The 14,186-nt window shown below is 38.1% G+C and overlaps 1 protein-coding gene across 1 annotated transcript; it reads right to left on the bottom strand.

Moving 5' to 3' along the window:
• Positions 1-323: 323 nt before the first annotated feature.
• On the bottom strand, positions 324-12,770 carry LOC110841881 (QRFP-like peptide receptor). The gene is made up of 11 exons (XM_022087584.2): positions 11,908-12,770; positions 10,455-10,597; positions 9,840-9,895; positions 9,743-9,765; positions 7,863-7,896; positions 6,395-6,511; positions 6,132-6,219; positions 5,594-5,715; positions 2,778-3,036; positions 2,543-2,664; positions 324-1,700 (listed from the first exon to the last, which is right to left on the bottom strand). Exons 1-11 carry the CDS (start codon positions 12,117-12,119, stop codon positions 1,155-1,157), a joined length of 1,722 nt encoding a protein of 573 aa, XP_021943276.2. The 5' UTR covers positions 12,120-12,770; the 3' UTR covers positions 324-1,154.
• Between the last annotated feature and the right edge of the window lie 1,416 nt (positions 12,771-14,186).

Genomic DNA, 14,186 nt, shown 5'->3' with positions numbered 1-14,186 from the left:
ATTTACTGTATTATAAAATGTCGCTATGTCCAATTCCATAACTGGTTCAAAGAAGTAACATGATGCGAAGAGAAATGCACTCACAAATTACGTAATTCCTCCTCCGCCCACGCCCAAGTTCATTGTGCTTCACTGGAGTTGCTTTCTAATGATGGCAAATGTTTCAATGGGGTTGACAATTGATTTATCCACCAATTGTCAAGGCACAAGGGAATATTTCAACATTCTAAAACCAACCGTGTAATCTGTGAAATTTAGATGGATTATAGTCGTATATGGATGTACTTTATGGGTATGCTAAAGTAAGTCACTTGATTAATAAATGAAATGTGCACACCAAAATTATCCGAGCCTTTATTAATAGTTGAGACCATTAGACCATGTGTATTTATGTATGTACATGTATAACAGTTGAGACAACCACATATATCTAGACTAAAACTAAACAGTTTCCACAAAGATCAACAGTTTAGGTGCGACTGTGACATTAAAACATACAAAATGAATTTATAACTCTCTGATGAAAGATTTGCTAATGTTTACCAGAGTACAGTTTACATGTTGCATTACATTTATCGGTCTGCATATTCGAGACCAGGTACGCTGTTCTTTTTCAGGAGTAATAATGAATGTATTTATGTCTGTATATAATTTCAAGGTGTATCACAACCTAACCACAATCGATAGTTTATTCACTCCTTCAGGTAGAAATATCTATTATGTAATCATTATTAGCAAATGAGCAACAAAGCAAATAACAGTAAACGGATAGTAAAATAGATACATTTGCAGCATAATTTTATAATAACCATCTCAGCTTACTTACTTTCATCTTGGTAACATTAGTAGTAGTACAGCTATTATAGTATTTAGTACAATTGTATAATGTACATATAGTTTCAAACCATGCAGACTATTGTAATCTGAGATCATGCATATCTGTAAGCTATGTACATATATAAGTATGCACGTATGTCGTATGTGTGCTATACATATTGGGCATATATTTACATATATATAAATCCATACTGTTTCTAGTTTACTAATTCGTATCAGAGAGAATTTTTTGAGATATTTTGGATATAAATTCAGTTTGTTTGGACGTCTTTACTTGTGAACCTCATAAAAAATATGGAATTTCAAAGCTAATACGCTTACGTGAAACAAACCTTGGATGATGTCTTTGATCGTTGACTAAGATGTGAATTTTCAGACTCTTCTCTTATCGTGGAAGGTACTTCAACCCTTCGATGCTCGCAAAAAGATGAGGCTCCTTTTTTACAGATTGATGATGTATGCACTTGACAGTGGCAAGAGATCGGAGGATAATGAGGATACGGACACAAGGACATTGAACAATAACCACAATGAGTATTCCCGCAAGGATTGTGTTGTTGGACCTGCTGCTGTAAGCTTGCCTGGTATTGAGAACATTGATGACAACTCAAACTGTTATCTGAGACCCGAAGAGAGCTGTAACCGCTGGATAGTGACGATGGTGTTGGAGAATACGCCACCACAACCTCAAGATGATGGCTTTGTTTAGCACCCATTTCCGCCAGCCGGATGTCACCTCCATCCACTAGGCTAGACTTTGGAGGGTCCGGCGCGTGGTGGTTTCGTGGTCGAGAACTCACTGGTTTTTCGGAACTGTTGGGTTCTGCGGATGGCACAGGATCCTTCCGAAATGTCATCCGTATCTGGAGAGAGGTAAGAATCATTCAAATTGACTGAGAGACACTGTCACTCAAGAAAAGAATAGGAAAAACATGTCTATTGAAAACAAATTTGTGATCAAAGAATTCAAAGATAGATCTCGAAATAACGCAAAAAAATAAGAAATATATTTCGCTAAAAGAATTAATCCTGATCGAATTCCTGCGATACAATACAAACCATAAGGCTAATGGAACAAAGGGCATTTGGCCATTATTCTCTGCACCAATCTCATAAAAAACCTTTGATATACACAAATCAATACATATCCGCGGAGCAAGAAGAAGTTGTTGGGCGCCCTCGAATACATAAGGACAAGCAAATCCCATCATTCATCACCTCCACCAATCCATTCAGAATTGCATGAAAAGTGAATGGCTGTGCTGGCTTTGCAGATTCGGAGATTGACAGCTAAGCATGAACGTAGGTATATCTAATCGTAAGGATATGTTTTGCAGAGCTGCTTTTAGGACCGCCCTTCGACTATTCATCTTGTTTATCCGGCCAAGGAACGACACACGACTGGAGCGGAAACTGTTACGCAAACACAGAGCTAAACAATACAACGCGTCATCGTCCAGAATAGTGAGGTAGATTTGCTCCCATGTATGTATGTATAGCGTATAATGGTGTCATTATATTTGCACATTGGATATAGCTAATGCAACGTTGGTTTGGAGCCTGGCATTTTGAGTGGAAGGGTGGATTTGAGAGTTTGAGAAATAAATGAGTCAGGGCGAAACTCGTCTCTTTGCGGTGTCATCAATAAAGAGGAAGGAGGAGATCTGAGAGACGTGGTGTGGTCAGGGCTTTACGTTTTACATACCTTGCACTGTTGTCGACTTCGAATGGCCCTTGTTGGGTGGCGTATTAGATCCGTCACGCTGCGACGAAAGTTCTTACTCAGGAGGCAAAAAACGAGGGGATTCACGGCAGCTTGGCTATGTCCTGTTGGAACATATGCATATATCAAAGTATGGTCTTAAGTATGAAACACGTTCACGCTTTCTTGGAAATGTCGTTGGATAAATAAATATTAAAGAACCACATTTATTTATTACCTAGTAGAATTGCGAACGGAAGAAGAAGGTTCGCAATGTAGGTGAATTGTTCATCTTCATCGTTTCCTGAAGTTGAAAAGTCGGCTGGTGGCTCATCGTCTGGAGAAGGAGGTGGCCCTGCCTGTTTGGCATTCATGTCGAGAATTAAGCTCAACACGCTGTACGGTAACCAGCAAAATGCAAAGACGAGAGCGAGCACGAGCAAAATCTTTGCGACTCGACGCCTTTCTCGAATCAATCTTCCTCCAACGGCAGAAACCTAAAAATGAAAATGTGAAAGTGAAAATGTAGGAAGCAGGAATCAAATCCATCAGAACAGGTGTTAAGGACTAAAGTAGCATGGCATGTTTTCATCGTGGAAGGAGAAAGCACAAAGAATTCGTAAAAACCAAATCAATACACTATAATGCATATCTAGATATATATATGTGCGTCCTCCATAAAAGAACCTTTGTTTGAAAACAACGACATATCATTAAATGCGCTTTCACTCATTATTGTCAGGGGCATTCTAAAAAAGTGAATTCAATAAAAGAATTGACGTCAGGGGCTGATTCTTTTCGCTATAAAGTTGTTTTTGCCAATCTGTCGAGGCCAATTCCAACTACAGCAAAGTGGTAATTTGATGTGAATATATGTATGCAATAGCAGGAAATGGGGGACAATTACGAATATTTAAGGATCATCCATCCTTTTTCATAAAATGACAAATGGCAATTCGTCTTCTCTATTTTATAAATCGAATTTGTGTTCATTCGACTGTTTTTTTTTTAGAAAATCCTAGCTCACCTACCCACTACAAATCCAATAAATGGATCTTGTTTAACCACTTCACCCCTATAACGACTATGTGGCGTATTTGACCTTTACGCCGAGTACGACCATGTGGCGTAAGTTCCCTTGGCACCGGAATACGACGATGTGTCGTATTGACCCTTGACAACGGATACGACTATGTGGCGTATTTTCCGTTCACACCGGCCTACGACTATGTGTCGTATCCGGAAAAAATTAGGTCATTGCCTCTCCAAGCAAAGTAAAGCAAGAGTTATGAGTCAACAACCCGCCCTTTAGGTGGGAAGATAAATTGTCTCTTAGGAAATAATATTAGAAATGGATGCAAAATAAATTTATAGCCAAGTGGCTATATCTAGCCAACACGCCGAGTTGTGAAAACTGTTTTTTGCAAGGAAATTTCGACACCGATTTATTTCAACAACGGTTTACGATAAGATTAGAGAAATTGTTTTGCTCGCATGTAGCACAAACGGGCGTTTTGGGCGAGAAAACTAAAAGTTTGATGAATTGCATCATTGCATGGATTTAATTATATACCACAAATAATCTTGCCGGTAGGGTAAACTACGTCAAAATTAATCATTACGTATCGGGTGCCGCTGAAATATCTTTTGGGCGGGAAAATTAAAAATTGAGAGATTGCCAGGAATTAGTAGAATTTAATTTTCCCGCTTAAAATTGATTTCTATTCACCAGATGCGCCATAGTCTATGTTCGAGCAATTTCCTCTCACGGGATAATTATTCATTGTCATTGCTGTCTATTTAAAGTCATTGTAAGGATTTTTGGTTTTCCCGCCCAAAATCGGCTCCTAAGGCACTTTATGCGCTATAATCAACATTTGCGAGTTTACGTACTATTATGCAAGTATTACTCCATGCTTGTCTAACTTTTCATGCAATTACAATCATTTTTAAAATTCGGCGTGTTGGCTATTTTCGGCTATAAACATTGGTGGTTCGCCACAACTCAAAAATGCAAATTACAACTCAAAATACCTTCTTGAAAGGTTATTCACATCAATTTTCATAAAAAAGTGTCCAGAATAATTCCGGTGGGAACACCATTTTTTAATTCATGGCCCAGGAATTAACGTCATGCAGTAGATAAAAATTTCGGGGTCAAGGGAGGTAAAAATTCGCGGTTACTAGGGGTGAAAGGTATGAAAAAACTCGTCTCCTAGGGTTGAAGTGGTTAAATACTGCAAGATTCTTGTTTTTTACCAGGAAATCCATGTTTAAAATAAAAGATCCAGATCAAGATGGAGAAAGTCGTTTGGACGCCTACTTACGTATACACAAAAAGATCCCCCTTTGTTTACTCTCGGTGGGAGTGAAATCACTTATTCACTCCCACTCACCACTCGCATGCACATATTCCTAACATCCATCAGCTACATGACTGTTATAGGAGAAAGCAAATCATAAAAGTATAACATGGCTCATAAAAACTATCCTCATTTCAAGGTATTGTTCTCAATATGCGCATATTTCAATATTTGCACAACTGTCTAGTGGAAATCACTTACTGGCAATCCGTATTAAGGTAATGCATCCCCAAATTCACATGGAAGGAACAACATTTTTTGTAAAAGTTCAAGATGGATTTCACTTGTCAAATGTACGAGTGTCAAATTATGCATTATACGAGTGTATGTAAGTGAGATTGATCTTGCTTGGTGTAAAAGGTCATATAAACAAGTAAGTAGTCTCATTATTGGATCGTTTTAATTTGCTTCACCCAAACTGAAATTTAATATCATCAACGGAGGCGTCCATTTAAAGCTCTGCTGTTCTCATGTTTCCTATTTATATTTTATGACAGACTTCCCGCAAAATTAACCTTCGATCGACGTGCAGCGTCTTGCATTGTAAGAGCAGTGAGATTAAAAGCAAATAGGATCAGCCATCATCGTCTCCGAAGTAGTGGCATGTGGACGGACGGACGTTCATTTATTGTATGTACGTACATACGTATGGATGGCGAGAAAAGAGGTGAAAGTGGAAAGCAGTGTTTACCTGCCAGGCCGAATTTGAGTTCCCCAGCTCTCCAACAGAATTGACGTCAGTGGCCCCACGAGTGATCTCATATTCGGGCAGCAGTTGCCGTGAACAAAGACGAAGTCCCATCAAGGAATAAGCTGGAAATACCACACAAGAACCTCAGTTATTGTCACCGTTTAATTCAATCAATTGAAAGGACAACAACCTGTCAGATGAAATTAAGTCTGTGTAAGAACGTGACACATGTTCTTGCAAATGTTTACACAATCAAGATAAGTCTTCGTTCCTTGCTTACACAAAGGTGCACAAGGAAAATGAAAGGCTTTGGCCGTGATTTACAAATAACCGTATGCGGCATAGAATTACTTGCAACACAAAAAAACCTGTGAAACTTTGTCAATTAACTTTATGTAGTCTGCGAAATAAACGAAGTATCACCGCCATCATACCACATTGTCAGTCATGTATTACATAGCTCGAAATATCGGCATTTGGAATTTTCTCACATATGCTCCACCTGTGTCACGTAGTTAACACGTTTTTTTGTACTCACCCAGAACAACGATGCAACCAGGAATAAGGTAGACAATGATAAAGCAAAAGAGCCCAAAAGTTTTCTGGCTTAATTGATCCGGCCAAACCTGATCAATAAAGTAAAAAATAAAGTTGAAGGACATAAGTCGACATTGATAGAGCACAATTCAGTTATGCATTGACCGTGGTGCTGCAAACTCTTGCACATAAGCACACACCCAACAATGTCTAATAATATCTAACAATAATATTATAACGTAATGTAATTCAATCCATTTTTACCTCGATGCAGTGCAAATATTCTTGCGGATCCCATTCGAATTTCCATCCTTCCGACCTCCGGACATACAATATTGGAGAAAATATCACCAATGCCAAGCACCACAGGACGCAAATTATCTAGAAAGTGAAAGTTGTCGGCATCGTTTTAATTGGGTATATCCAGTCAAATTGGATTAAACCATATACATATCTGTATGTAATGTAAATATGTTTGTGTGGATTTGCATACATATTTTATAAGTACTTGATTCCAATTGGTGGTTTCTTACAGAACTATGATAACTTTTTTATGTTCTTGCCCGTCACTTCTGAAGTGTCGTAAAGCTCGATTTAATTGCAGGAAATATTCATGAAAAGTGTGAATCCTTTGCACGACTCAAGATTTTCCAATAAATTGACACCAATTCTCCTCAACTTTCCCCAAGCAAAGTTGAAGCAAATGGTCGATCTTCACGGTTTACGTCTGCATAGTACACTAGACTTCATCATGTTCGTAAATGAATCTGAACTAATTAAATGTCTTTTCCTTTTATCTCCATACTACTGATAATTAAAGGACTTGGAAATTGGCTATAATATGGGCAAATTTATTCCTCAATTCTTCATTGTATTTATCAAGGACTTGAAACCACTCAACTCACTTTGAAGTCAATCTCTGTAAAAGTGCAGTTCTCACTCTTCTCAAAGCTCCCACACAGCACTTACGCGTCCCCTTAATTTACATGGAAGTCGAAAGAACTTTTGATGAACCTCCAGAATGACGATTTACAAGGTCTGCAATGCCAGATTTTAATACCCTAATGGCATTTTGTTGCATTATAAGACAAAAGAAAAGCCCCCACCGGTTACACTTCATGAGCCCCATTGTGCCCGACACACCCACTCAAAAGCATAAAAACCGCTAAGCCCGTCATCCTCGAACTTAAAACCTACAAAGTCAAATTTTGCTCAAATTTCTAAAATGCTTTCAGTTTCTAGTTTCCAGACAGTTTTTCTATGACGTAATATTTCTATAGCATAGTGCACTTTCTATTTTCAACAAGTGAACTGCAAGAATAATCATAATCTTTCTAATCAATCAATCTAATTGCCTCCTACTGATTTTTCCCCCTTGCTGGGAGTGTGGCGAAAATAATTGGGATCATAGCCACTGTTGGATTTTCACTAAAAGGGCATTAAAATCTGGCATTACCTTATGTACATTTGTATCTATCTAACTTCCCTCTTCATTAATGTATAAAACATATTTCCGTAGTTTATTTGTACGGCATCCATTTCCAATTATTTTATTACGTTTACACACGGTGAAGGAGCTACTTAAGTGCGAGAGCGTGTATGTATGTATGCAGACAGATATGTATATACATAAAAAATACACAATGTGTACATATGTACATATGTATAACATTAATGTAAGCACTTACTTACTTGGTGATGATAATGCTTGCAGATTATTGGTTTGGCTTACCTTAATGGTGGTGCGCCTGTTAATAATTTTCCGGCTCATGAAATAAAAAGAAAAGTAAATTTAGAATAGGAGAGAAGAAAAATGCCGACGAAAATCAACAAATAAATGTTTGTCGTATCTACTACGATCATGTTAAAACCCGCTTCAGCTCCGTGTTTACTTGCCTACTCGCCTCCTATGTCTATCTTTCCTCTCTACTCATCTACGACGTCACTCAAGAATACGATAAAACAAGTTTCCACTGTTAAACACTCTGATTCAATCCAAATAATTTGAAAAGACCATGGACGTTAATTTGGAAGTTATTATTGACATAGATCGTCATCGTCAAGAAATTGTGCTTCGTGATGAAACTGAGGCCCCTGTAATTTGTCGAGTTCTGAAAAGATGCAGACTCGATTCGGATGGGAACCGAGTTGCTAGTAGACAAGTAAACGGTAAGTGCCCTAAGGTACTGAATATGTGAACATAAGTGTAACACGTTTTATAATTACAATGTTTATGAACAGATTCGGATGTGGCAGCAGCATTTTATAAAATTGCAAGACCTGAAATTCCACCTTATGAGGATTAGCCATTTTATAATGACACTGGACGAGTTTCTCCAGAACCGATGGTTGTTGATTCTGCACTATCTGAAGAAGAAGAACAAATTGTTCTCGAAATGGTCAAACTAGCTGGTGATGACGGAATTGAAGTCGGAGAAACCGGTCGTTTCCTTATATGGAAGGAGGCAAGTCCAAAAGGTTGGGGACAGGCTGTGGCCCGTGTCTCAGGACAAATGAGTTTAAAAATTCCGGGAACTACTGGAGGTGGTAACTGGTCTTATCCTCCGATTTGTACATATCTAGGTAACAACAATCAAGGGATAATACGATATAACCACGGATAATGATGTCTAAAATCCATTTATAATTTTAGGGTGTCGTTCTAGTAGTGGAACAAAAGTTGATGAGCAACGACCGACTTGCTTGAACCACAAGGGCCCCAACACCGGATTCTGTGTTATTGAATATGGGACAGTCGTTAATGGAGTAATTACTGGCATGGCGCATCTGTTTCTTTCATTCGCTTATGCTGATGAACAGAAAGAACAACATTTGAAGATGCGCATAACCTGCATCACAAAACCAAAAGGACAAGAACAGAGAAGATTAATTTTTGATAATAAAGAAGATGCTGAAAAAACGTTATCCGTTTGGCAGACGGCGTTCCTGTTTCAAATGCTTCGAAACCCCACCCTGCAGTATCATTCCACCTCAATCTCATTAGCTATTGGACTTGAACGAGAATTGAAAGAAGAATTGAGACGAGTAGGACTTGAGTTGCGCCTCACGATGATGCTGGCAAAGAAAAGTGAAAGTAAGAAGATTGAATTTCCATTTGGTCGGAGAGCAAAGCCACTAGAAACATTTTTAGACTTAATCGATGCAAATAATGGTGCGCTGTATATTGCAACTGACTCTAAAATAATTTATGGAGGTCAGACTGTAAGTGGTTCAAATTTACACCCAGAAACGAATGGAAGTGACACCATATCCAAGTATAAAACGGAATTCAACCTTAATGTGAAAATAATTCCACTCGCATCAGTTGCAAAAGGAGTCAGATCAACTAACTTGAAGAAGATGGAGTCACACCTCCATGTCAGTTTGTATTTGGCTTACCTATTCCGATTACGGAATCACCTACACCCTGAGCTCAAGCTTACTCATCCATATTCCCTCAACAAAGAGACATTTGCTTCTCATTTCGACGCACAATCACGAGAGCTGATCCAAAGATTTGTTCTTAAAGAGTTTGGTGTCTTCATTGAAATTTTACCATGTCCAGCTTACCAATATATAATTTAAACATACCTCATTGCACATTAAACATACCTCATAGGGTGACGTATTGCCATCTAAAATAAATTGAACTAATTACGTAAAGGGAGGTAATTATGTATCTATTACAAGAAAATGGACTCTAACTTACATAGCGATCTATACTCATTGCCGTGATCGTAAAAACACTGGCGCTTACAGACACTCCTGAAATCAATTTAACCAATTAAACAAAGTTAGTAAATAGAATTAGTTAATATATGGAAATTGAAATTGTTTGGAAAGTTCCTCACTAAACAAAATGCATTTTATTCTGTATCATACATAAAATCGTCAGAAAATACTATTAACAATAATTCGATCATGTTTATTATTGTTCCTTTCCACCTGAGCATAATCATAATAGTCCATTTGCAAGCTTGAAAGTTGACACGAAATTCGATTATTATCGAAATGGTCTTTCAGGGTGTTGCATCGTTGTGAAAAAGAAACTTTCTTACAATCGTTCCTATTTGTTACGAAATAATAGCTCGTATTTTGTTTTTTTAGTTTGTACATAGTTCACGCTCCGTGTAATTTTGAAGCAGATTATGTACATACACCCGTAACAATGAGCTAACATGATATCTATAATAAGAGGTTACGACGCCCTTGGTCTTGATTTAGCCAAAGATAATAACGACAGTATGCACACCGATTGAAGTGCAAGTGGAATGAACAACCCGTGATAATACTCACCAGAATATCAAACGTAATAATATCTTACCTTTCAGATAATGTGAAAACTTGCACGCTAGGTCTCCGTAAATCCATAACGAGTAAACGGCTTGTAAGGTGGCCATGGGCATGCATATTATTGTGATAAGCACATCAGCCACCGCCAAGCTCACCAAGAAGTAGTTACTGACGCTGAAAAAAAAAAGAAATCAGAACCGGAAATCAGTGCCAGATCCAGAGTTCATGTCATCATCAAATTATAATTTCATCAAGCGTGATGATGACTTCCGGAAACAGTTTCCAACATAGCCACCAATTTCTCCATACATACATAATATGTATGGAGAAATAGGTACAAGCACTTTCGTAGAAATATTTACCTACATATGTTACGTATGTAAGTAAATACTCAAATTGGAGAAACTGAGATTGCGACTGTTGCTTGTTTAGATTTCGACACACATTACATCTCTTGGGCAATTTTGGAAGAGTACCAAATTAATATATGAATAGCATTACATAAGGTTACCTAAAATTAATTGGGCTTACATTCACTCGAGTTAATCTTGCAGAGTTTTCCCTCATTTACATTGTATGCATATCGTACAATTTCCGGTCCATGTTTATGCTAACTTAATTATTCACGATTCAATTAACGAATTCCGAGGTTTGTTGAGTGTCCACGCGAGAAAAGTACATATATCTCATGCACGGTTTGGAAGGTGCTTTCCCTCACTCTTTAAACACGAGTAAGTCTTGTTGAAAATAATATCTACTTGTTTTTCAAGTGCCTCCTTCCTATACATCCTTCTTTATCTAGTAAACGACACCTACAGTGTTGACGCTATTACTTCGAGCCGTATTTGATTAGGCAAACGAATTATAAATGAGTCCGTCCCACGCAATGCCACCAAATTAAATTACCATGTGTATCCATGTATTTATAGTTTCTAGTCTCAACAGCTTATTAATACTTGCCATTTCGAAAAACTAATTCATACAGTAATTCCTAGTCTCATTGATTATTAGCCCACATAACGCTGCTTGAATTACACGCAGACCTTGTATCTTTCCGTATATTCATATGGATTATTACGGTGCCAATGCTAGATATCGCGCAAATAATAAAATTATCATATGATTGCGAAAAAATATCAACGTTATGTAAAGATGATTATACATATGAAATTGTAATGCATCCTCGTTTTCATACATTTATCTCTTGAAATCCAGTTCCAGCACTGAAAGTGTGGTTCCTGCTTGACTACAAATTCTCGTCTCTTTGCAAATTTACCCCAAAAGCTTGCACCACTCGGTTGGGTTGATAACTCGGTGCTACGTAGAATATCCGATACTCTATAAATTATTCAACACCTTGCTCCTGGCACTGTGTTTATTTTACCTCACAAGTTAAATAAGATATGTTCAAGTAAGAAGTATGTAGCCTGGCTACGCACAAGATGACATATAGCTCACTTTATGTCGTAATTAATTATACTAACCTTCTCAAACTCCTGTAGCGACTCACAGTCACAATGATGAGAATGTTGCTGGTGAGTGCAATTAGAAAAAGTGGGAGGTACGTGGCAATGAGAATCATATTTGGCAGTCGGTCATAAATGTAGAGGTTCTCGTACAAGTCCCCCAGTTGCTGAAACGTGACGTTTCCACACGGAGTGACACTACAGTTCAGCGATATGGTTATCATCTTCATGCTTAATTGTCACAGTATTATTTCATTCCACGTTTCGTTGAAATTGTGCAATTCTGCTGGAAGAAAACACTTTATTTCCTTCGCCTTCGAGTACAATTTTTATTGTGGGTTTACAGTTTTCTCTCCATATTGCATAATGCACACAGAAAATCTCTTAGAAAGTAATCCCAATGAGCATAAATATTTTATGCAGGGGTTTCAAGGGCAGAGGAGACTTGTGTCCTTCTTTATATGTATCACAGTCAGTTGAATCTCAAGAGAAAGCAGGAGGGGAAAGTTGAGATTCCATTAAGCCTGCTTTAGACAATATTCACTTTACGAAATTAGATATGAAACAGGTCCCCCCTTGTCGACAAAATCAAGTTACACAAATGGCATAAATTTACAAACTCAAATTGTTCCAACTTCCGGTCCCCAACCGGATATTTTGGTTAAACCACTTTAAGCATTACAAAAATAGATTGAATATTAAACGTTAAGCGGTGGAATGTAAAATGAAGGTTTCGCTACTTTTTACGACGTTTCGCTTCTGTTTATCTTTAGTTGAACCACTTGTTTCAATTCCAAACACTTTTTCCCAAGCGTTGACGAAGGAGCTGAGACGAAGACGATGGAGTTGATGCGGCTCAGCCAGGGAGCGGAGGAGTGAGTCTCCACTTTCTCTGGGCTTTCAGATATGTGTTTCAAAGTCCTGGTGAGACAGATTCCCAACGGTTCCTCTCCCCACCATTCACTTTCAGCAAGCAGCTAACCATGTACGCCACAAGCCAGACACATGCGCTCCAATTCGCGATATCATGCTTTACTTGGTTCTACATAATGCTGGAGGTAAGAATCTTAACAAATTAAACAATTGTGTGCTATGGATTAACTCACAAATTAGAGTAGGTAAAAAAATCTATCCGTGTACGTGTGCTACGAAGCACTTTTACAGAAAATAATCCCGAGTAATTCGATTAAAATATTCTCGAGTTCCGACATAGGATTACTTAATCAGTTTTGGTGTAAAGGTTTCTGCACCCTCTCACCACAGTCACTCAGCCACTTTCACCACACATTTTGACTTCACAATCGAGGATTATAATTTACATCTAAATTAGAAATAGCCTATGTACCCTACTCCAAGTTCAATCTTACTATATTTAGGTATGTACACGTGAATATGTATGCCAGCCTAGATTTCGCGTGTAGGCCTGTTGCAATCATGAAGATTAAATATGAATTACAAAATTGAAGCCGACTTTGGTTACTTTTGACTTGTTGGTTATCTGCAGAATGATATCTGTTGGATAAAGGCAGGATTTTAACCCTTTTAGTTCTACGTATAATCCTCCCAAGCCGCTCGGTGCTATAGGCGTCCTAAATCAGCAGCGGTATTTCACTCTGAATGGCCTTACACGACGTAGGCAACTAATCATAGCTTTCAAATTTCACCTTTGGTTGGATCATATTTATCTGCATGTACAAAAGGTAAGGAGCTGAGGCTAAAGAAACTAAATCATAAAAGCATCTGTGAGGGGTGCAGACCATTCGTAATGTATTAATACATAAATCTAGCCAGGAGAGTGAATCCTATTCAAAGTTCAAAATAGAGAATTTATCATCGTTGAAGAAAAACGTGTATAATCAAAAAATGAATGTATAAGATAGAACCTGACGATCTTATCATGCGCCGCTCTCTCCCTCCGGAATGGAATAAGTCTTAAAATATTATTTGTGCTCACGTCCAACGCATGCTGAGCATGTTGACAGGTAGAATTCGTGAATTATGCATTGGACGTATGATTGTATGTAGCAACACACCCCGTGCTTTCCCCAGTGCTTTCTCCACCCCTCGATCTCAGATATACTTATTTCCCATATGTACATCCCTCCTGGATTGCTTCCTCGTCTTGTGCATTGGCTATGAGGTGGATAAAAAAGTGGATAATGTTTGTTCAGGAGAAGAAGAAGGCTCATGCAGAATCATGCCATTTCGACGAAAATTTGGGTTTTTCGCCATGATAAAGGAGTCCTCGAGAGATTAGAGGCAAATGTGCTTTATCCACAGGACACCGTTTAACAGTT

Source organism: Folsomia candida, unplaced genomic scaffold, assembly GCF_002217175.1.
Source record: "Folsomia candida strain VU population unplaced genomic scaffold, ASM221717v1 Fcan01_Sc001, whole genome shotgun sequence".
Taxonomy (NCBI): Eukaryota; Metazoa; Arthropoda; class Collembola; order Entomobryomorpha; family Isotomidae; genus Folsomia; species Folsomia candida.
The sequence above is the reverse complement of the archived record's forward strand: the minus strand, read 5'-3'. Positions and strand labels throughout refer to the sequence as shown.

Bases quoted from the DNA above. Each gene is read 5' to 3' on its own strand.
- LOC110841881 (XM_022087584.2), bottom strand. From the start codon at position 12,119: ATGAAGATGATAACCATATCGCTGAACTGTAGTGTCACTCCGTGTGGA. The intron at 7,897-9,742 runs GTATGTTTAATG...TTATTTCATGAG, and splicing joins GCAATACGTCACCCTATGAG to CCGGAAAATTATTAACAGGC. The intron at 5,716-6,131 runs GTGAGTACAAAA...TGGTATTTCCAG, and splicing joins TGGTTGCATCGTTGTTCTGG to CTTATTCCTTGATGGGACTT.